The 23,520-nt window shown below is 44.5% G+C and overlaps 1 protein-coding gene across 1 annotated transcript; it reads right to left on the reverse strand.

Moving 5' to 3' along the window:
* Positions 1-212: 212 nt before the first annotated feature.
* ZNF365 (zinc finger protein 365) lies at positions 213-21,614 on the reverse strand. Its single transcript, XM_072870971.1, has 5 exons — positions 21,489-21,614; positions 20,445-21,188; positions 8,339-8,519; positions 6,599-6,636; positions 213-2,714 (listed from the first exon to the last, which is right to left on the reverse strand). The coding sequence occupies exons 2-5, from the start codon at positions 21,173-21,175 to the stop codon at positions 2,468-2,470; spliced, it is 1,197 nt and encodes a 398-aa protein (XP_072727072.1). The 5' UTR covers positions 21,176-21,188; positions 21,489-21,614; the 3' UTR covers positions 213-2,467.
* Between the last annotated feature and the right edge of the window lie 1,906 nt (positions 21,615-23,520).

Below are 23,520 nucleotides of genomic sequence, written 5' to 3' on the forward strand. Positions count from 1 at the left end.
TATGTGGGCAAAATGCTGTTAGCTGTCTTTCAGGTTAACTTGTAATGCTTTGAAAGATGACAGCCCAACTTCACTGATGTGGTGCTTTATCTGAGGAATAAACAGAAGTCCAAGCGAGGCTGCTGTTTCTTATCTTTTTTTCTGCTGTTCGGTAGGCTTTTGTAAGAAATGTTGTATTTTCACAGAATAACGCAGTAACTGAGAAATATATCTTTATTATTAGAACGTTTATAGTCTAAAAACTTTTATCTGGGGTTACAGTACAATCCAGTTTCTTTCTAATTAACTAACCTGGCATTTGTTCAGCAAGTAACTGTAACTTAGGATTTGAAAAGTTTAAGAACATGCAACTTCTTTTACTCTTTTTCTCTTCCTCCCCCAAAAGGACAACTTACAGTCAAGATTTTGGCGCGATAATAAAATAAACATCTCATTTGTGAACTAGTAGTTGCACTTAACTTTGGTGACTAACAGAGTAAATAGGCATTTAAAAATAAAAATATTCTTTCAGTGTCAAGTGGATAAAGGAACGGCTGAATATATTTTACTTTATTATCTTTCTAAAGTTCACCTTTATTATCTTCAAAAAGGGTCATTTTTTTCAGGTTTGTAAAAGGATGTGGGAAGCAATAGAAAAAACTAAAGGATGTTTCTATTTTGTGGCTTGCCTAAGAAAGTTGTCGTAACATACAATCTGACCCAAACCCATGCAACACAATTAACAACTCCTTTTCACCACACACAATGCCTAGCATAAGGCCAAGTGTGGCCTTGTGACGTGGTTAAATAAATATTAAAATGTCATTACAACCTAAATACCTGAATTGGTTTTACACTGTGACTTTCTACTGAAACAGTGTTGAGAAACTTTAAACGTATATCTGATTGTTCCGTATACACTATTTAAAATAAAAACGAGGAATAATACTTTCTTTCTTCACTCTCCTACTTTCTGGAAGCTCTGTACACTGACAAATGTATGACATCTGTAGTTACCTGATCCTAGCTGACTGATCAGTCATCTTCTGCTTTAAAAATATTGCAACTCAGGTGCTTATTGCAGCAGTAATCATAGTGATACACTGTCTGTTAATACTCAGTTCTGCTTACAGTCATAGTTATAAAAAATGAACATTTTTCACAAATCTTTGTACACATACTGTAAAAATCACCTTCCACAAAAACAATTTACATCTGTTACAAGCATTTAAAAAATAAATTACACAGACTTGTCTCACATATCCTTTCTTTCTTGAGAAAACAAATCTCATCAGTAACATCGACAGGATGTTCATATCTGTAAACATGGCGTGAGGGTTCATGTTACCAAAAAACTGTACACACAAAAAATCATCTTGATAAATACTCTGATAAATAAGGATCCTTTTAATTGGCACAAACCAATGTAAACATGCACATTCCCATCTTGCAATCATCTCTAACTTCCTTGCTCTTGGGTTTTTAGTTGAAATTCAGGGATCTCTCAGCCCTGTAAAGATTTTTCAGAGATAAAAATGTGAACGGTTTTGGTTACGATCATAGACATTTTAGGCCTCTCGTCTAAAACCAAGCACAGGCATTGAGCATGGTGCCATGCAATGTAACACACTGCGTTGGCCTTTCACTTGCTGCGCCACAGCTGGTAACAACCTGCTGCTGGCACTTGGTACTGAAATTTCTCCTCTGGCTCAATGCGGGCCGTGCTTGTCAGGGCTGCGGTACCAGCTTCTGGTCTCCTCGCGGAGTGACACCAGCGGCTGGTATGTATGGCAAAGCCATAAAGCTACTGGAATTTGAAAGCTGTGCTTGAGACACCAGAGCAGCCCAAACTTGTACCAACAGACAACGTGGCTACTGGCAGGACTGAATGGTTTAATGTATGTAATAAAATGTGGAAATGTGCCCGATTAGGTGTACGGCAGAAAATCCAGGGTAGCAATCTACTGCTGTAAACAGCCTTCAAGCAACTCAAGTAGACCTTTTGCATCTAAGTATGTCTGTGCAGGTAGCAGTTTATCATTGATCTTATACCTACCTAATCTGAAAGACTGAGTATTTTGGTGCCGATTAAATGGATTCTTCTGATCTTCAGCAACAGCACAGATGGAAAATAAATTACCAGGCCACATGCTGCCACTAAAATAATTAAACATACAGCCACAGTACTGCCCAGCAAGATAAATGCAGTCATTTAAAATAAGCTCTATAAATAAATAAATAAATAAATAGAAAAACCTCCATGTAAACTGAATGTCACTTCTCTTATAGCGCCCAAAGAGGGAATGGCATTACTAAATAATATAAATCTTCCATACTGTATATATTTCTATATATTATATCTGATATGTTTTGGCATGGCCAGATGGATCGGAAAAAGTAGGATGATTAACTTCATTCAACATTAACTTCATTCAACAAACGTTGAATGAAGCCAAGCTCCTGCGTTACTATATATTGCTAACCATTCCTATAGCGGTTTGGCCTTTTTACCCATCTTGGATTTTGCGCTCACTTTCCTGGCAGAGCAGACTGGTTCACCTTTCTTTTGTGCTCTCCATATTTCTCTTGAGCAATCAACAGGTTCATAGAAGCATTTCACTGGCTGCAAGCTGGTTTTTTCATCCTTTGCTTTTTTCAACAAGACTCTTCCTTTTTGAAAGGAATGAGGCTTTGCATCAGGGATGTTATACGAAGCGTGTTGACTTCCTCGGCTCCTGAAATTAACAATAGTGATTGTTAATAACTATTATTCAGTCTTGCAGAGAGAAAAGTCCCCAAAATGTCCCAAACCCATGCATTTTTGAAGACAGAAATAGCCTTGTTTTACAGGACCAGGCTGAAAGTTAAAAACAGAGTTGCAAGATTAATTACAATTCTCCGTACTCAAAAGCATCCCTCACTACAACAACCCCTACATGTGTTACTGGTGGACTCTTCATGCATGTTCGTCTATACTTCTATTCAGATAGCATTCTGCTGATTTTGGAGTGCTGAGACCTTACTCAGGTCTATATTCTCATAAGTTGGTGATCTATAGGGATTTTAAAGATGCACATGTTCACAGCAACCTGACGCAAAGAATGAACATCCCATGTTCTTTGGAAGACCACACAGCACCAATAACAGTAGAAAGTGGGTGCAGGAACTGTAGGAACTTCTTGGTGGGATCTCAGCGCTGCCCTGGACTGTGGCTGCTACTAACGGCCAATAGCTCAGGAAACTCCACGCTCTGCCTTTGGGTGCTGGCCACCCATCTAGGGAAACTTCAGCTTTGCTTTTAGGCTTTGATTTTAAATGGAAGAAGAGGAAAGGGGAATACAGAAATTGGTGGGAAGAAGGGTACAAAAGCTTAAAGCCAAAGTAAGCTGAATTCTTTGTTCTCTCTGCGATGGTTCAGGCCCAGCAGGATTTGCTGAAATCGGTGAGCTCAGGTGGAGTGACAGCACAGTGCCTGGTGCTGCAAAGGCTGAACCATGCCCTCTTCTCTGAAATTTTACATTGAAACTGCAGTTCCACAGTTTAGCTAAGTAAGATCATTACAGTCCCTTTTAACATAATCTTGAAATGTTTTACAGCAGATAAACATAGTGTAACAGCAGCACTATGAATGTAAGGCACCAGCTCATTTCTGCCCAGCCACTGTGACTGAAGTGAAGAACAGATGTGCTGATGTACAAGTCAATCTCTTAAGGGTTCCCGTAGGGCTATTTTCCATAGCTCGTTATTTCTGGAAACCATGTATCTGTAGTATTACTTCTCCTGGGAGTTAAACAATATTGCACACTTGACAAAGCCAGTTTTGGAAAAAGCTGTGGTTGTTCAGGTGCATACAGTGCAAGCCCTCTTCTGCCCTTTAGAAGACCAGAAGGGTGTCACAGAAGCTTCTGTATTTGTGGTGGGAGGCAGTGAGGGCCAGTTGACAGCACAGGAACCGAGCCTTACGTACGGAACAGTTTTACCTGGTTGGCAGCTTTGCCAACCACACTTCACTATGGGGGAAAATGCTGTGCAGGTCCAAGCTGGAGCCTGCAGGTGCTGTGCCATGCTGGCCTGATGCAGGCCTGGGCTCTGACCACTTGCTAGGGGTTAGAAATGACTTGTGTAAATGCACAATTGTTGGCCACTCCAGTTTACGATCACTTCTTGGGCACTGTTGTTACAGTCCATTACTTAGTTGTTGTTAAAAGATGTAGTACTCTGGTTTTCTCAGATGTTGTTATGGTGAAAATGTTACATCATTTATTCCCAAAGCACATGCAGGCATTATTGCAGGTGATTGCAGATGATGTTAGTCACTCCTCTGCTGCACTGAATGATGCTATTAAAACCAGAAGAAGGTCAAGGTTAATAAGATCAGAGGGGATTGCCTAAAAGAGCTAAACTGTATTTAAATTGGACAAGTTTATGGTAGAGAAGATGGACATCTGCCCCTAATTCACAGTCAGGGTAAGAAGGTAGCTAAGATGGATGAAGACGCAGGTCATTGCACATGAAATGCAATGCTGCCAGCTCCAGATGCAGGAAATATTTTTTCACTGAAAGCAGCAGCTCCTTGATACAAGTGACTGTGAGAGTCTGAACTTCTACTCAAACATATTCCTAATCTGTCACATTATGGAGAAAGACTGGAATGATGTGACTAAATGCACCCCGCTGCCACAGGCACTTAAGAACAATCCTATTCTTGCTGCATTTCACAAACATCAGGTATTTTTCAAGACAGGTCTCATGATTTCGAGAGACTTAATTTTTAGCTTCTTCACAATGGGAGCTGGCATTCAAAGTTGATTTAGGCACAGATGTGCCAGCAAGTCTCAGTGCCTTTGAGAAATGGCTAGTGAGCATCAGCAAAGGTCTGCCATGCCCTCAGTGGGGCATTTCCTGAAAACAGCCAGGAGAAACTGGAGAAAAGGAACTGGGAAGCAAGGCAAAGGCCTTGGAGCAAGAGAGATTGCAAGGCCAGCCATTGATCCCAAACAACGTAAACCATCAGCAGCCCCAAACCCCCTGAGATTACACTGAATTTTCTGGATGGGTAGTAACACTTCCTAATTTTTTTAACTGCTACCTATCATTAAAACCTCATTTTATGTACTGAGCTGAGTTAGAGCTCTTAAAAAAGCTGGTGTGGTGAATGTAAATACTGGATTCATCCACAGAACAGGCAGAACAAAATAAAACTTTCCTACCTCTCTGAGCATCCTCTCCTCTATCCTCCCTGCTTCGTAGGACAAGTTGGGATATTTTTAATCTGGTAACTCCAAATAAAGGCTACTTCTAAATTCTAGTTTTGACAGTGCCTTTTCAAAGGAGAAGTGTATCAGTAGTTAAACAGAAACCTCTAAACAATTTCATAAATGCCTTTGAACTCCCACTATTTGTCATCAATTAATGGGTTTTACCAAACTGCATTATATTTAGACCAAAGACTTGTCAGTGGAAGGACTCATCTCACTGAGTCATTGAATTCACTGGTTATATTTTAATTCTATTTTCCTTGCTTCCAATCATATTAAGACATCTAGAAGCCTGAAAAGTGTATACACAGTCAACTCAAAGTCTACTTTGGACAATCAAGTTTTTCCAGAATCTCAAATCAGTAGGGGAAAAAAAAAGCTATAAAAGCGATGAAAATAAAAAGCAGAAAAAACAAAGCTAAAGCCCCATGCCGTTACTTATTAATGCAAACACTGCTTATCAGCAAAAGGGTACTTGGCTAGTTGCCTGCTAGGACTAAGATATATGAAAAACAAAAACAACCCAAAGAGCAAATAGTTCCCCCTCCTCAACCCAGTAGGCTATACATTGTATTTTTAATTTATTTTCCAGCCCACCCATCTGTTCATGTGTCTCTCAGTCTTCCAGTAATTCCTGAACCCGTTGGTCAAACACAGTGGCAGGGACACAAAAGTCCCAGACCTGTGGTGACGCAACAGGTTTCATGGCAATGGGAAAAAGACCCAAACTCATGTCCCCACTAAGAAAGGTTGCCCTAAGGATGCATGCCTGACCATCGCTTGGCCAAGCAGCACGCGTGATGCTCCCAACCAGCCGCTGGGACTCATGACCAAGTCGCAAAGACATGGGAAACTATCCGCAATTAGTTCTGCTGCTCCCAGGACAGCTGCTTGAGTAACCTGAGATGCTGTTAGTGCCCATGCCTTGTCGGGGCGCTTGTTCGCTTACACGTGATTTTTAAGTTGACAGTGTCGCTGTCAGTTAGGAAATGACAACTGTCTCTCTCCTACCTACAGAATGTTAAAGATATTTTCAGCTGAAACTTGGCCTGTGTTTGCTGAAGAGATTCAACTACTGTAGGTTTGCAATAGGCTATTATAGTCAGCAGAAAGGAGTCATTCATTTAACAGAAAACTATTCTTTCTTTTTTTCTTTACAGAATATCTGATTTTAGCTTTGATTTAGCAGAAATCTGGTTTTGCTCTATTACATGACATAAATATAGATCATACTCAGGTAAAGAACCTGATTCAAACCCAACCTGATTCAGGCTTTTGGATAAGGTGAAACGCAAAAGCAGAAAGGTAAGCATGCCAAGTTAGTATCTTTAAGTAAGAGAAAAATAAAAAGCTATACATACAGGCATCTAGGTTTCTTATTTAATGAAATGTCTGTAAACTGCAAAGAAAATAGAAACAGGTTATTAATATTAATATTACAATATCAAGTAATTAAAGTACAAGGATAAAATAGATGCCGTCTTCAAGATCATATTTCCATTCTCACCTGCTGTTAAAACTAGAAGAATATTCATGAAAAAAATGGAAGAAAAAACCTTTTACAGATTATTAATCCTCCAACTTATTACATCTGTTTTCAAAATTCGTAACCTGAGTTGTCAGTGGTTGGTTTTTTTCCCCATTATTTTTATCATAACTATAATCAAAGTAAATTGCTAAAGAAGTGTGGGCTGAACAGAGATCCTTCACATTAGATTAAACAGTATGGATACAATGAGAAGTAATTATTGTGTTCAAGATAATTAATAAGGGACAGTGCCTGAATAAGCTGTATTCAATTAACTTCCTCTCAGAGCCTTTAATTTTGCAGTGATACATTTCCTTTACACAAGCGGCTAGGAAACTCCAGCTACAAGCCCTTGGCTCTGCCTACAGCAGCACTGAAGGGTGGACGGCAAGAACGCAAGCGTTTCTCTCCCTTCCCACCCCAAATCCAGGGGCCAACTAGGGACAACATAGCCTCAGTGCCAGCACAACTTCACATGACCTCATTTTTTACAACAGTTTAGTTCACAGTGTGGAAACACTTTGTCTAGTCCCTCTTTTAGTGGGGGTCAGGAAAGGAGGTGTTTAATGCCAGCTCAGCCTAAATCGGGCTGGGTACTAAATCGGTTCTTTGTACTGGTCTCCCATCAGTGCTACTAGACTGAGCCTTTGAATATAATTTAATGAAGTCACTGAGCCAAGCAAGTCAGATCTGGCATCTGAAAATGATTATGTTCTCGTAAATGTTCCCTCTGTCCCTGGTATTGTCCGCACTTTGCAGATGGATTTTTCCCCAGCCTAACTTCGCTTGTCATCTGTCTTGGATGGAGTCTGGAGCCACCTCATGGTGTGCTTTTCTGTAATTACCTCCTGAAGGTCAGGCTGGTCAATATTTGGATGGATGACCTTAGAGGAATGCTGAAGTCACTCAGAAAGCAGGGCAGCTGCCTCAAAAATTAGTGCCTTCCCCAAGGGACACTGCTGAGCCAGGGATCCCGGTAAACACATCAAGAGCAGGGGAGATGATTTAATACTGAGGCCCATCTTACAGTCCCGCTCAGTGTTCTCACAGACACTGTTTGAGATGTCCTGTGCTAGATTTCAGCACATCTACATTTATTCACGTCTTGCCTAAAGTTCTTTGTCTTCCAAGTGGCTATGGGAACCTTTGCTTTCCACCATTACGTACCTGTTCAGTGCTGTGCATGATCAAATGCCTTTCCTCTCACCTCCCAGGATGAGCAGTTACTTAGTATAGGCAGCATGGGGTATTCATTTAAACTGAAATGTTCTTTGGAAGTCATGTGGATAAAACTTGCCATATGAATGTAATGCATTGTAGGGACAATACTGAGTTTAAGTATTAATAATTATTGCTTTATTGCATTATTGCTGCTCTTACACTCTCTGCTCCTTTCAATCATGTGAAGTGGCAGTTTAAAATATAAATAAAACATGTCTAAAGAAACGTTTTACAAATCCAGATCTGTCTGGCGTAGCAATTAGCCTGACCCACTGAGCCCACCCATATTCAAACTCCAATACTTTCCCTCCGGTGGTGGGTGACAATGAAGGGAAGGACTTTGCTGGCTTACCATGTGCTCGCTGATGTCGGTGTGGTTGCACACCATCTGCTGATTTTGGTAATACTCTAGCTGCCTTTCTGCCAGATCCACACGCTGCAACAGGTTCTCAATGAAGTGCTGGAGCCTGGCTTTTCCCCGCACTTCTTTTTCTGCGGCTTCTTCCAGGAAGTGGTTGAAAGTAACAACTTCTCTGCAAGACAGAAACATTGCATAGAGGCCACGTTTAAATAATGGGAAGGGCCTTGATCTTGCTGCTGTCAAAAAATTACTGATGCTTCTCCTGTTTTTCATGGTGATAGCCTGTGGTGGCTAATTACTGTCCTTCACCTCTATTAAGAGATTTCAACCTTTTTGTAGACACTTAGTGAAGATCTGGAACCCTGAACACTGAATTTAAGTTTACGGGCAGTGGGCTTGGGGTTTTTTGTCACATCACGTCTCTTGGAAATAGTTCTTAGTGGTCCACAGGGCAGAAATGTCATTAAGCATCACCTGTCGAGGTATCTGGAGACAGCTACAGCCACCTTATCTTTTTTTTTTTACTTACCCATGTGAGTATCAGCCCTGAAACATGAAGAGAAGTGGATGAACCCCCAAATTCATCTTCCCAGTTCACCATAATCTCACAGTGGTACTTTAATGTTGCTACTGGGGTGGTTCCTAACTTAAAAGAGCTACTGTGGCCATAAAACTTCATTTTGGCTGCAATCCTGCAAGTATGTCAAAGTGCAGTGTTATGATATGGAGCTAGTGGGAGCACGGAAGATTAACAGATAACCTACAGATCATAGACCAAGGAGTATGTGTGTGGGAAGAGCAAGTTTTAGGTCAGGAGTTTAGAAAAGTTTCTTGTCTGGTAACACGACTGGAAGAAACAGATAGCACCACTGACTGGGAAAGGTCCTAGCTCTGTACTGAGACACAGCTCATTTTGAAGTGCTCTGCATACTATCAGTCTACTATCAGTAATGAGGCCACCACTTGGACCTCTGGTATCAGGAGTTTGTGAGTGGGAGAAGTTTGGTTACAGAGTGAGCCATGTATTATGAAAAATGGCAAATCTGAGCATGTAGGACTTCCCCAGTTAATAAATGCCTGGATAAACAGTTCTTGCTCTGCCAATGAAACCATGTTAATTTTTTCTTTGTACAAAACTGAGGGGGTGGGAGTTGGGGGAACCAATGCTTGCCAAACGAAAAGGGCATGATTGCTTGGTAGAATTACATCGCCTGAGGAAAAAGCATTTTAAGCGGAAACTAGGAAACAGTTTGTAGCAGAAATAGCCTTTCAAAGCTTAGCTTGTTTATAACAAATCCAAAGTTTCTCTGCATTTCATTGTTTTAACTCAGTATAGTTGTAGATAATTGGTTTAACTCAGTATAGTTGTTTTAACAGTGAGCTGTTTTGCACTAAGAAAAGTCAGGCACAAGTGGTCAGCTATAGAAATTCGCCATCTAGGATTCAGGCTGGGTCTGCCTGCTCTAAACCACAGCAGAGTGCAGCAAGAGCTTGTTTTCATGCCTGATCTAATGGTAGGAATGAGGTAAAAATAAGCACGTATTGTTTGGACAAAGAACATCGATGAATATTAGTTTATATTAACTCACCCACAAAATCTGGCATAAGAAACAGAGAGATACTTTGTTTGTGAAGCTCAGCTAATCCATTCCATTTCAAGGCTCTGTACAGTTTCTGTGATTATTAGCTTGCCCAGAGCAACCTGGTAATAAAAAGCCACTGAGGAATGCTTAGGACGAAGCCAATCTAAACTCATTAAGGACAATTTTAGGGTTTTATTCTCACCGCACTTACAGCATTGTAACTTCCTTGATTTCATGATGCCACTCTGGATTTGTGTTAGCGTAGAAGCAACCCGAAGCTCTTGGCACTCCAGCAGGCTCCTCTTCTACAGTGGACAGGAAGCTCAAAAGGCCAGAAACGCAGCAGCTTGGCTCCAAATCCCTTACCCTTTGGGGAAGGAAGGAGAACTGTGCGTGGCCCACCAGGCCACTGGCCCTCCAGCAGGAAGGCTGGGCAGAGTGGGGAGCCGCCAGCCTGGGACCCCACGAGGACATCCCTCCTGGGGCCACTGTCGGCTTGCATGTTTCGCTGCAGCAGGAGGCCACAAACATCGAGTACCTGCCACTTGTTTTTAAAAGGGTGATAGTTTCAAGAATGCTAACATTTGTAGTTTTGTCAGTAAAGGTAATTAAAAAGCATTAATTAATTGCCTGCTCCATGGCATGAATAGATCAGCCACAAATTTTCCTTTCCTACAGATACCTCATTAGTGAGCTGTGCCATAGGGGGGCGGGGGGAAGCAGTGTTTTTTCTGGAAGACTTAGATGACTGTCAGGAGGAGAACAGACACATAGTGTCAATAAATTCCCTAGTCTTTTCCTTGCTCTCTAGACTACTCAGGATAACTTGGCATCCTACATGCCATTATCTGTAAGAACTGTTATTAGCAGCATAGTAGCATTTCTGTCATTTTTCTCTGTTTAGCTGCCTCTATACAGCCTATGAACCCACCTTTAATAACCTGTATCTAAAAATTTTCCTTTGAACTGAAACGGCACAAACATTCTGTAAATTCACTTTAATAAAGACAGGACTGGAATATACCCATCCACTAGGTCTCGGTCACACACCTTGTCCTGATAAGCAGCACTTTTGTTAGTTCAGCTACTTTCTGTGTTTCTTCTTCATCCTCATCTCTCAGAAGAACAACATCAAGCCCTGAGGAGTGACTGCTAATAAGTCTCTCTACTTGCTCCAACACCTCTTCCTCCGAGAGCTAGCTCTGTGCCACTGCTCTGCCTTGGTTACTTGAAGGGAGTTCCCAGAAGAATTTTTACCCTCCTCCCACCATGAACAATAGGGAAATGGTTCAAAGAACTTGTGTAGCTTCCTGCAGCCGCTGTTTACCTGTTTAATTGCCTTTCTTGTCTCTTGTAGTTTGCCCAGGCTTTTTCTGAGCCATACTGATGACCCCCTCCCTTCAATTCTATTTCTACTAGCTATTTTTAATAGCTGTGATGATTTTTGCTTATGTTCTTTATTTTACCTTCAATTTATTTCTCCAGGCTTCTGCCCTTTTTTTGGGGATTATGTGATACGATTTCTATCTTCTACTCTCTGCTTTTATGCTTGTGGAAAGATGGATGTTCACAGAGGTCAGATGCTGCTCCTCATGAAGTCAGGGGGAAGCTGAGCCTGTGAATATTGCGGGGCCCACTTGGTAGAGGCATAAACCCAAGCACAGCAGCATGAGCCTGCAGGGCTCTGTGTCCTGACAGAACAGCCTTGTCAGCAGCGCTCACCTGAAACAGGAATCATTTGTTAAAGCCTGGCTCAGACCTGAAGCGTTGCCCTTTCTAATGAGAGGTCTCTGCTACCCTACACTGACTATTCTACATCTGGAGCACTGGTGCTATATTAAGAAAAGGTTACGTAGAGTTATTAACTCCCCTTGAACTCCTCTGCTCTCAGCATCATCTCCTTCCCACTCTGCTCTGCTCCTCCGTTTGCTCTCTGCCTGTCAGCCTGCAGCCTCCTGCCCCTTTTCGCTCAGCTGCACCCTGGCACTCACTCTGGCACTGTAAGCTCTAGATCCTGCCACTACATTTTCCTGAGTGGAGTAGATGATGCTCAGTGCAGCTCAGATCTCTGTAAATTTCTGTAATGGATAGCAGAGTGATCTCATCTGTTTGCTCATAGTTTACTATACTAATATCAAGGTATGTTGTATAGCAAAACGTTTTGTTAAAGGGCTGTGACTGGGCAGCAGAGAGAAAGGTGGGTTTCTTGCTTTTTCTTGGGTGCTCTTGTCAGACAAAACCTTTCAGGAGGAGGGATGGCTGCTGCTGCCCAGAGAGCAGAGGGCACATCGAACTGCCAGCAGCTTGTGGTTACAGGGTGAGGCAAGCGAGAGGGAAAGACAAGGGGGATGCAACCCAGGAGGTGTCCAAGAGGAGCAGGAGGTGCCTGTACTGCCAGACTGCTGGAGAAGAGCTCTTCCCAGAGCCACAGGAGTCCAGGGGAGATTTCTTGCAGTGCAGCAGGCAACTCAGAGGTGCTCAGCTGAAAGAATAAGTGCAGAGAGAAGGACTCGCTGTAGGCAAGAAAGACTTGCTGCCAAAGCTTTTATTTTAATCTGACTCTGGCAGGGAGTTAACCTGTTATTGTTAACCAGACTTGACTAGTTTGGCATTTTGCATTCCAACTGCAGCCTAGCTGCCCTCACGGAAAAACTGCAGATAGCCTGCCTTGAAACTTTTCCTGAAACCTTCTTTATGGAGGCTGTTGTCATGAAACAGCATGAGCTGTGGTAAATAAAGTTATAAATCATAGACTGACTAGGTGACGTTTATTATTCTGCCTTTACCACTAGATTATACAGTGCTCCTCGCAGGACTAGTGAGCTGCAGTTCTTGTTTACCGGAGCAGTTGCTGGCATGTCGACCCTGCAGATACCCTTAGCATTTGTATGGCTTTCAGCAGTTAAGCATGTGACAGAGAGTAGACGCAGAGGCTGGGACAGCTCCAGCTCCTTAACAACTGACAAGAAGGGCTAATGATTTCTCACATTGCGACCAAGCCCTCCTACAGATGCATAATACTGGTCCCAGGACTATTTACAGCAACTTTGACACCTGCAACTGCTCTGTGGGTGGAGACAAGCATGAGGGTCTATGCAGAGTCTGCACCCAAGTATCAAATCCCTTTAGAGAATTGTATTTGGAATAACTCTGCCTAAAACCAATAGAAAACCAAACACTTATTTTACCTGAAGATGGGAAAATTCCTACTACAGTAAGTAGTAAAGTGATTTACTTGTGAAAATATTTAAAATATGTACATTCATTAAGTATTAACGCCACTGACCTCATCCATCATCCCATTGGTGTTATTGCCTGAAGGCTTATATCTGTTATTCATTAGGTTGTGGTTTCACATTCCTACACCACTGTCAGCACATTCGATTTAAGAGGTTCACACCTCCTCCCCTCAGAAAGTTATCATCCTACCAGTTGCACCCATTCAGTGGGCTGTGCTCTAGATCTGAGCCCTGAACTTACTGGGGTGACACTGTGAAGATTAAAATGCTTTATTTCACAGAGCCATTCTGTGGGATAGTCACGCTACACGTGAACCAGTGCAGCTGGGGGGGTGAGTAATCTCTTGAGTGGGAAGATGAAAGAAAATGGGGAAGAGGGAGCGGGACCACCTGAAACTGAGGGTGGAAGAACAATGTGTAGTTGTGGTCGTATTCTACTTAGAGCAAAATCAAAACTGTTTTGTTGTACAACTGAAATTCATATTTTAAGGAAAGCTGTTGTTTTAAAGCATAAATTGCAGTGATCTCTAAGAGCCAACTCTTAATCCCATTGTTGAGATTTTACTTGCACAGATAGTTCCATTAATTGCAAATTTAAGGTGAAGCCACTGGCAAGAATAACTACTCCCCACCACAGCTATTCTGAAATAGCCCTTGCATTCCAGGCTATGCCAGAGCAGAGGCATGACCAGACAGTCTCAAAACAAATGCATTAGACTGGTTAAAGAAATTACTGTCAGAGATATGGCAACGTACTACATTAATGCTCTTACCCTACAATTAGGAGATGAAGTGAAATTGTTTAAGTCACCATTGAAGGGTAGCTTCCAGTGGAGGACCATAACTTCAAATGCTTACCTTGTTCAGACTTACTGAAAATCAAACTCTACCAGTTTCACTTTCTTACATAACTTCCGAAACAAGCCTCTCTGTGTCCTCTAGCAGTTAAGTTCACAGCTGGTTTTAGTTTCAATGGTTTTCTTGGTATCTTATTCAACACAGTCTTATTCCCTTTGGGCGGGCTTCTGTGTTATCTTTAAGATCACAGTACTCACTCCGAGTTGCATTGTCCTTCATCAAACATTGCATAATCCCTTTCGGGGCACATTTTCTAATTAAATCATTCCTTTGCTCAGCAGCTCTGCTGAAAGCTTGACCTTGGAGCAGTCGTTCATCAAAACTGTCCAGGGCTCAACTGAGGCAGGTTGGTGAACTGGGACCTGTCTGTGGTAGCTGTGCCTGCTTCTCTGAAACATCCAGTTTTCTTTTTTTTTTCCCCCAAATAATAAAAAAAGCTTTTGCCTTTGGGCTTTCTAAATATGAGAATAAGTGACACAAGAGTGACTGCTGTAAGACTTTTCTGTGCTTAAAGCAATACTAGTTCAACTATGTATTAGTAGTTAGCGTGGTACCTCCACTTGTCCTACCCCTCAACACAGTTCATCTCCACAAGGGCATCACACTAGTATAACAGCACGTACCCATGTGCATATTAGCGGAGCTATTTTTGTAAGGGAACAGAAATAAAATTTAACTAAAAAGATATCTTTGGTTTATCACTGCCTTTGTTGGATTGCTGTAGGCTTTATTTAAAACAAACAAAATCAACTGACAAGTCTAAAGAAATAACCTTATTGGCCCTACAGACTCTTCAAATGGGCAGCCCTGTGCCTGCTGGTAGCCTAAACCAACACTCCTCCCTCTCATCAGAATGAGAGGTCAACAGTAAAACCCTATAGTGCTGTCATTTGAAATTAGTGCTTTGATTAGCAACAACAATGTAACTCTGAGAAGAATTTACTCCCTATAGAGTTATGAAGTTTACAGATTGCTGCTTGCTTTGGAGAACAGGTCAGAGAAACCAGCTTCTGACAATGCAGCCACTTGGTGGATCACAGTTTTTATGTATTTATCTCACATGCTTGGTCCACGCAAAGGGTCAGGACATACGGGCTTTTACAGGTAGAACAGAGAGGTAGAAATGAAATTCCATCAAGTCAAAGTGACCTCAGGGCTACTGCCTCTGCTGAGGACTGCCAGAGTCACAGCAATGCAATGCCTACCTTCACTAGGCTGGGCACAAAGGAAAGATGTGAGGCCTAGAAGAGCTCCATCTCCTGATTCAGGAAACCCAGATGTTTAAACAAAAAATTTAGATCTCTCCTCCCTAAGCCTTCTTGGGACTTCCTAACCAAATTATGCTTGCTAACACACATTTTTCCTTTCCCTTAGGTTTCCTATTTGACTTCACAATCAGATCCAAAATCAAAGCCATTACCCAAAGTGCAATTGTACTGTTATTTTCTGTCATCTTCTTGTATATCCTTCTAAAGAGGAAGTTTCTTAAATCCCAACTTTTTTTTTTTTTCCATAGCCAATTTATAGGTCAGGAGTGATGGTTAAACTCACAAATACATCCTCTTCTACCTTCCATATCTGGTTAATTCTTACATGTAGAAGCAGGTCTAGCCTAACAGCCCAGATAGGTCCCTGGCTTATCTGGGCACATTTTATGAAGATGAAAATATACTGGATTGTTAAATTCAGTATTATGGAGTAATTTGATCACTGATAGTGATTGTCCATTCATATAAGATACTGACAGAGTAGGTGGACATGGAGGAATACTCCAATAGAGGCCCAGTATAAACATCTGTAACTTCTTTATCAGAACATTGAAGGGTTCCCCATAAAAGTTTTCAGCTTCTTCTCTAGAAGAGCCTCCAAATAAGAGTTTTTGTGACCTTATCTAAGATTTGGACTCGATTCTGCCCCTCCCCCCGCTTTTGGATAGTTTGTGGGGTTGGTGGTTTTTTTTACCCTCAGACTGATCTAGAGTAGCCATACCTCAGCCTATTTGAGATCTAGAAGTGCCTGTTGATTATAAACCCTTTCTTGCCTTCACATGCACCATGATCTCTGGTAGTAGGGACAACCATTCAGAGACCAAGGGAAGACTGGTTTCCTTTACTTCCTTACAAATAAGATAAGGAGGTGTTTCAGGGAAGAAGGTGTTTTCTTTTTCTTCCTATGAAGAGGAAAGAGGAACAAATTTTCAGCTACAGTGGCTCAATATCAATGCTAGTTTTGGGAAAAGTTATCCATATTCACAAGATTGCTTATGGAAAAAAAAATCCAAAGAAACTGATGAAAGCATTTATTTCTGATGGTCAGCAAGTACCAAAGCAGTCCCTAAGGGCTGCCTTTGACTTTCCACAATCTGCAGTGAGAACTCCTGCTTCTGCAGTTTCCATTAAGCAGTTTTGTTTGGCTTTCTAATCATCTGGACTTCTTCCAGAAATCAAAGCCAAAGTTGAGATCCTCCTTTTTTGAAGGAGAAAGTCTTTTCAGCACACCAAATAAGTAAGTTTTTGAACACACAAAGGAATGAATATGTAGACAGGTCTCCAAATTTACCAACAGTCCATAAGGAAACCAGACAAGGGACACTGTTGTTACCAGTCATGAACATCCTTTCTTCTCCCCTCTACCAGAGCATACCATCCAGTGCCTCCTGGCTACTAGTGCAAAGCTAAATGTCCCAGACAATTTTACAGGTTCAGATCTGAAATGCTGCCCCTATAAGTACTAGTCCTGCTTTTACAAAGCATTATTTATATCTTTCTTCTCAATTTGCCAATTATACAATGACCTTTTAATTGGGAAGCCATACAGTGCATTTTTCTATGGCACTATCTCTTGTTATCCTCCAAGATGTTCAAATGGTTCCTGCGTTTCCCAAGAAAAAAAAAAACCTGACATTTTCAGTTTTTCCTAGGCGAACTCTACTTATTCTTACACCCTGCCTACCCTCCCAGCCCCCTCAGAGTACCTTCATAGTGACTTCTAAGAGGCAACGCTATGGGGCTAGGCACGGGCACATGCAAGAACATACTATTACTCCCCTCCTTCCTCCTTGGTACTCTAGGCTGATATTCTTTCATCCTACCCACTAGCATTAGGCTCATTTACCTTTAGAAATTAACGCACCTCTGTGTAATAACTATTCACTCATTCCTATTGATGCTTTTTCTTCCAAGTTTTTTATCTTCTTTATTTAAAAGCTGAAGCAAGCTAGCGGTAATCCTAGAAGAGCAATACCCTGGGTGCTCAGGTGAAGCACCTTGTGTAACTGCCTCTTTTGGTTAGTGTTTCTTACTAGTCAAATAACCTTCAGTCTTTCCTGTAACATCAACTTAGGAGCTACCTCCTCATCTGCTTATGCATTCACCCTCCTCCTTTAGAGATGGCTAGAATTATAACAGCAATCATCTGAGCTCCTGCCCCTTTCCGGAGCCTGGCAATGTCCTAGTGTGAAGGACAGTATTTCCCCACTTCTCCTCTCATTCTGTGTTCAGTCCTTTCTGGCCTCAGAAGCCAGCTAGGCTTCTGAAAAGACTCTTGCTAGCAAGCAGTCTGCCAAGGGGGCAAGCGGCCTCTTCCTCATGCCTTTTCCTAATATAGTTAAAAATCGCAACTTTTGCTGCCTTGTTCTTTCCACAGGTCAGTGTCCTTCGCTGTCCTCCCTGTATCATATCCATTCTTTCTATCCAGGTAACTCTATCCCTCCCTTCCTCTTTTTCCACAAGCTCTTTTCTTCTTCTGCAGCACTACAGAACTCTGGTTTTGCTCCACTGAATAGTTTCTGCTTTCTCCTGACAGTCATGTTTTTCCTGTGGATCTCAAGCCTTGAATTTTAAAAACCCATTCTGCATTTAGCTTGGGGTAAGATTCTGTATTGGGTTTGCGTGGCAATGTTTTGGTAGTAGGGGAGGTACAGGGGTGGCTTCTGTGAGAAGCTGACAGAAGCTTCTCCTATGTCCAATAAAGCCAATGCCAGCCAGCTCCAAGATGGACCCACCGCTGGCCAAGGCCGAGCCCATCAGCAACAGTGGTAACGCATTTAAGAAGGGGAAAAAGTTGCTGTGCAGCAACTGCAGCCAGAGAGAGGAGTGAGAATATGTGAGAGGAACAACTCTGCAGGCACCAAGGTCAGTGAAGAAGGGGGAGGAGGTGCTCCAGGCACCAGAGCAGAGATTCCCCTGCAGCCCATGGTGAAGACCATGGTGAGGCAGGCTGTCCCCCTGCAGCCCATGGAGGTTAATGGTGGAGCAGATATCCACCTGCAGCCCGTGGAGGACCCCATGCTAGAGCATGTGACCCTGTGGGAAGCCCGTGCTGGAGCAGGCTCCTGGCAGGACCTGTGGACCCATGGAGAAAGGAGCCCACGGTGGAGCAGGTTTGCTGGCAGGACTTGTGACCCCATGGGGGACCCACACTGGACCAGTCTGTTCCTGAAGGACTGCACCCCATGGAAGGGGCCCATGCTGGAGCAGTCTGTGAAGAACTGCAGCCTGTGCGAAGGACTCACGTTGGAGAAGTTTGTGGAGGACTGTCTCCCATGGGAGGGATCCCACAATGGAGCAGGGGAAGAGTGTGAGGAGTCCTCCCCCTGAGGAGGAAGGATTGGCAGAAATGACATGTGATGGACTGACTGCAACTGCCATTCCCTGTCCCCCTGTGTCACTGGTAGGGAGGAGGTAGAGAACTTGGGAGCAAAGTTAAGTCCAGGAAGAAGGAAGGGGTGGGAGGAAGGTGTTTTTAAGATTTGGTTTTACTTCTCATTATCCTACTCTGATTTGACTGGTAATAAATTAAACTAATTTCCCCAGGTCAAGTCTGTTTTGTCCATGATGGTAATTGCCGAGTGATCTCTCCCTGTCCCCATCTTGACCCATAAGCCTTTTGTTATATTTTCTCTCCCTTGATCAGTTGAGGAGGGGAGTGAGAACAGCTTGGTGGGCACCTGGCATCCAGCCAGGCTCAACCCACCACAGAGTCATACCGCTTAACTTTAGATATCTGAAGTTCAGCATCTAGCCTAAGACAGCTGCTTACCTGAGGTCCCCTGCTAGTTTGTAGAGGGAAGAAGGACCTCCACAGAGCAATCCCTCCCCCTCCAAGATACTTTTCTAGAAGAAGTAGGATGAATCACACTGTGAAAGAGCCCATAAGGGGAGCTTGGCTAGCTGGGAATACCAAAACCACTTCAAACTGTAAGTTATCTTCATGGCCTCCTTCCAGCATACTTTCAAATCTGTCTCAGTTCCACTATTACCTTTAGCTTCATCTTGAGTCCTTCAATCTTCTCTTCCATGAGGACCACCTGATATTTCAAAAATCAGAGGTTCTGTTGAATATCCCTTCAAGGAAGATACACACCCCAGAGGCTCAAATCCCCCCACCTTTGCTGTCCCCTCTTCTGGGAAATCTATAGCACTGTCTCAAGACAGATTACTCCTACTGATACAGGAGCCATCATCATCTTTTCTTTCTAGTCCTTAGACTGCAGGAAGGAACGATGAAAGCCCTCCAAACTTCCTACACTGAACTCCTACACCACCTTCCTTATTTCTGCCAAGATCAGCGTCATGGCAACTAGCACTCCTCATCTTCCCTTCGTAAGCTGATGAATTGGTTTAGAGGCACTCTGTTACCAAGGCTCTTTATTTGCATTCCTCTAAAATAAGTTGTGTTGCTCCAAAAAGCCTGAAAGGTTTCAGCAAGTGCTGAATAAACTAAGTAGTTCATGTATAAATAATATATCAGCTATCACTACACTTTTAATGGTTGCATCACAAACATATTTTTAGATGGCCTAGGTTAGTCAGAACGACTCTGGCATCTGCTTCCCATTCCCATATAAGTGATTCCAGTTTCACAGTTCTGTGTCCATCTAAAACACCTACTTGGACGTGGCCTTTTCAGCACTGCCTCCAGTACAGCTCTGCTGCTGCACGGGAGACCATCCCACTCCACAGGCAGCCTGCTGACCGTGGTAGGATGACTTCAGGAAAAAGGTGCTATTTGGTATTCTTACATACTTCCTCCAGCACTTATCTACCCATCTCTTCTTAAAAAGATAACAGATTAGAGGTGTCAGTGTAAATCAGATTACATGCCAATGATAGCTTCTACTTGTCCCTACCCCCATGAAACCAGGGACACCACACAGGCATCAGAGAGTGTAAAAGTTAGCCACTGGGGAGTCAAGCATGAAAGCCACCTGCTCGGGGAGCTGTCCCCTGCCTTGCCAGGGACATGATCACACAGGCTACAACTTCAGAAATACAGTGATCAGAAGCTGGTGAGCACCAGGCCCTCTCATAATCAGCAAGCACTCGAACCAACCCCTCTCCTTTCCCCCAAAGGCTTTCACTCACACAGGTGCTGGCCAGCCCGCGCAAAGCCATCAGCTCTCGCCTCCCCACTTACTCCTCTTTCCGGTGAAGCTCCTCCTCGGACTCGGTGAGACGCTGCTTCAAGGCTGCGATCATCTCCACCGCCACGTCCACCTGCCTGCTCAGGGCCCGCTCCCGTCGCTGCACCTCCTGCTTCTTCTGGGACAGCTGCACAAAAGCTGCCCGCACCTCCAGCAGCTCCGCCGTCTTCTGGGCCAGCTCTTTGGTAAGCTTGTCGATTCGCTTCTCAATCGTTTTGTCGACGGCCTCTACCATCCTGTTAAACTTTTCTCTGACGTGTGCCTCGAAGGAGGCTTTGGAGTCAGCGGCCGAGAGGCCGGGTTTAGAAGTCTGCTCGCTGGGAGAGTCAGCCGACACGTAGTTTGCAATGTAGGAGACAGGCCGTTCAGCTTCCACCTCCAGCGGCTGCCCGCGCTTTGTGCTCTCGCAGGACGCATCGCAAAAATTCAGGTAGGACCCTTTTTGCTGTATGGCGCTGCCGGGACTCCCCAGGCTGCCCTGGGTGGCGGACTCCGGGGGGGAGATCAGCTCCGCATCTTTCAGGGGGGAAAAGAGGCTGCTCTTGGTCAGGAGGCTCCTCTCCTCGTAGCTGTGGCTGTACTCCAGGTGCGCCCGCAGGGAGGAGAGGCTCCTGAACCTGGTGTGGTCGCCGCATCGCGGGCAGCGGAAGGGGAGGCAGACGCTGACGCTCCCGAGCGGCTCCTGCCAGGGGTGCCTGCCTTCATCCCGGGCCGTCTGTTGCATTCCTCGCCGGGCCCTGGGTGGGAGAAAAGAGCCCGCGTTCACGTCCGCCCGGGGCCGGGGCCGCCCGGCAGGCCCGCCGGGAAACTTGGGAAACTTTCCCGGCGATTTTTCAGGGGTATCGCGCCATCTCCGCCCGGCGAGGCACCCGCCCGGCACGGCCAGCCGCAGGGCCCCGGCGACGCGACGCGGCTCCGCTCGCCTCGGCCGCCGCCGCCGCCGCCCGGGCCTTGCCGGGGCGGAGCGGGGCCGGGCCCCGTCTCGGCGCGGGCCTCAGCCGGCCGCAAGGTCGCCGCCCCCGCGCCGCCGCACTCACCCGACTTGTTGCTGGTGGCCGTGCCGGTGGCGGTGCGGCGGCGGGCAGCCGTTTGCAGCAGAGCCGTAAATCAGGCCGAGCGCGGCGCCGCCGCCCCACACGCTCTCGCCGCCCGGCCGCCGCCGCGGGGCGGGGCGGGGCGGGGCCGGGCCGGGAGCCGCCGGGGTGCCCCGGGGTGGGGAGCGGGCTGACGGGGGGCTCTGGCCGCCGGCTGCGAGTGGGTGCTGGGGGCTGGCGTGGGCAGCAGGACCAGAGCGGGAGGCACGGGCTCAGCCCCGGCTGAGGCCAAGCGGGGCTGGGAGCCGGGGCCGTTCCCCTCCTGGGGGAGCCCTCTCCTGCCCCCGCTTGCCTTGGGCACCTGGTAGTGGGGATTTGTGGGGTTTTGCGGGGGTCCTGTTAGCGGTGGTAAAGAAGCAGTGAGCTGTGTGGGGTACGTTGGGGGGATGCTGAAGGATAAGACAATTAAAACGGTTTAAGCAGCAAGAGAAGACCGACACATGCAAATAGGTATAACCTGGCCTTGGCTTTCTGGGAATACGGTTGTGTGTGGCTTTTTAAAACTATGCTTGGTAGCTAGAAAGATTTTTTTATTTTTTTTTTTTAAATATGACCCTAATTTAGCCTCAGGGTGTAGGGAGGGGGAGTCAGGTAGTAATGGGATTTCTATTTTGAGTATGAGGAGCGGATGTTATTGGCGTTAGAGCACGCTGCCAGTGGGTCCCCACAGTAGGGGAATATGCTTCTAAGCTTTTTTTTATACCACAGATGTGTGTCTATTTTTACAAATTTTCAGAAACACGAGCAAGGCTGATTGTAGAGTAGCAGCCTTTTTGAGGTAATAGTGAAATATTGCTCTTCTAAAATCTAGTGCTTGAGGCCATAGTGGTAATATGCTGCAGATTTTTTTTATTACTGTGGGAGAAAGCACTGCGGTAAAGTTTAATTCTGTACTAATATATCTGTTCCTTCAGTGCAATATACAGGCAGAGTCCTAAACACTGAGAAAATCTGTGTGCATCGATAGATGCCTTTGATGTGAATAAGACATTCCCAGTAAATGATTCACCAGATGGCACATCAAAGGAAGTTACTTAAATTGCATTTCAGAGGTTCAGCTAATCTCTAAAGTGTGTGGGCTACCATCCAGGCTGCAACATTTTGCATGAGTTAGTTGTCCTGTATTACCTTGCCTAAATGTGATTATTTCTCTTCTTTTGTCATCAAGCAGTACCAAAAACCAGGAGGGAGGTCAGGAGGGAATAGTTTTGAACTGTGCTTGTCTCCAAATTTGGGGCTTCTGACTATTTCTTTGAAGGAGGCCAACGTTGGCAGGACCAAATGTGTGGGCATGACCCTGTTTTGGTCCCCATTTTCTTTGCTGTTGTCCTCTGTTGTCCACTACCTCTCTCTGTTGTACCCATTGCCCTCCTACCTTCTCCTCTGCATCAGGGGAAGGTACTCGGTGCTGATGCTCAAAGATGCAGCCTGGTGGGGTGCTGCCTGAGGCTCCATCCACATTTAGAAGAGCTGACAACAAGCTGCTCCCTCCAGCTGACAGTAACGAGCACCCTCGTGGTCCTGGGAACAGAAAATGTTGGTGGCTTTGAAGGAGCCCATTGATCTGCAGCCTAAGCTACATGGTTTTGGTCAGTTAGATCTGAAATCCAGCAACCATCTAGCCCCAGCAATTCTTCTTTCAAGACTTCTCAGGGTTTACTTGCACTCTAAATACTTGTTTTGCTGGATTGGGATCCAACTCTTCATCTCTTCAGTTATCTACTCCCGATGCTCCCATTTGGATATGCAGTTCAGTCATTCTCTCAGCACTCGGAGAGAAACAGTCTCCCTTTGATATATCAGTAACTGTGCATTTTACAGTGGAGGACATACATCAACCATTACATGTCTGAGCTTCATCCCCTGTGATTGAAATCTGGAGTGGGTAGAATCTAACGCTATCACTTACACAAAGCCCAAATTTACACAGCCATAAAGCATGACTCATCTCTGAAATTTTGCCAAGTGCTGGGGA

Source organism: Ciconia boyciana, chromosome 8 (genome assembly GCF_034638445.1).
Source record: "Ciconia boyciana chromosome 8, ASM3463844v1, whole genome shotgun sequence".
Lineage (NCBI taxonomy): Eukaryota > Metazoa > Chordata > Aves > Ciconiiformes > Ciconiidae > Ciconia > Ciconia boyciana.

Bases quoted from the DNA above. Each gene is read 5' to 3' on its own strand.
- ZNF365 (XM_072870971.1), bottom strand. From the start codon at position 21,175: ATGCAACAGACGGCCCGGGATGAAGGCAGGCACCCCTGGCAGGAGCCG. The intron at 8,520-20,444 runs GTAAGTGGGGAG...TCTGTCTTGCAG, and splicing joins GAGCTTCACCGGAAAGAGGA to AGAAGTTGTTACTTTCAACC. The intron at 2,715-6,598 runs GTATGTATAGCT...TGTTAATTTCAG, and splicing joins AATAAGAAACCTAGATGCCT to GAGCCGAGGAAGTCAACACG.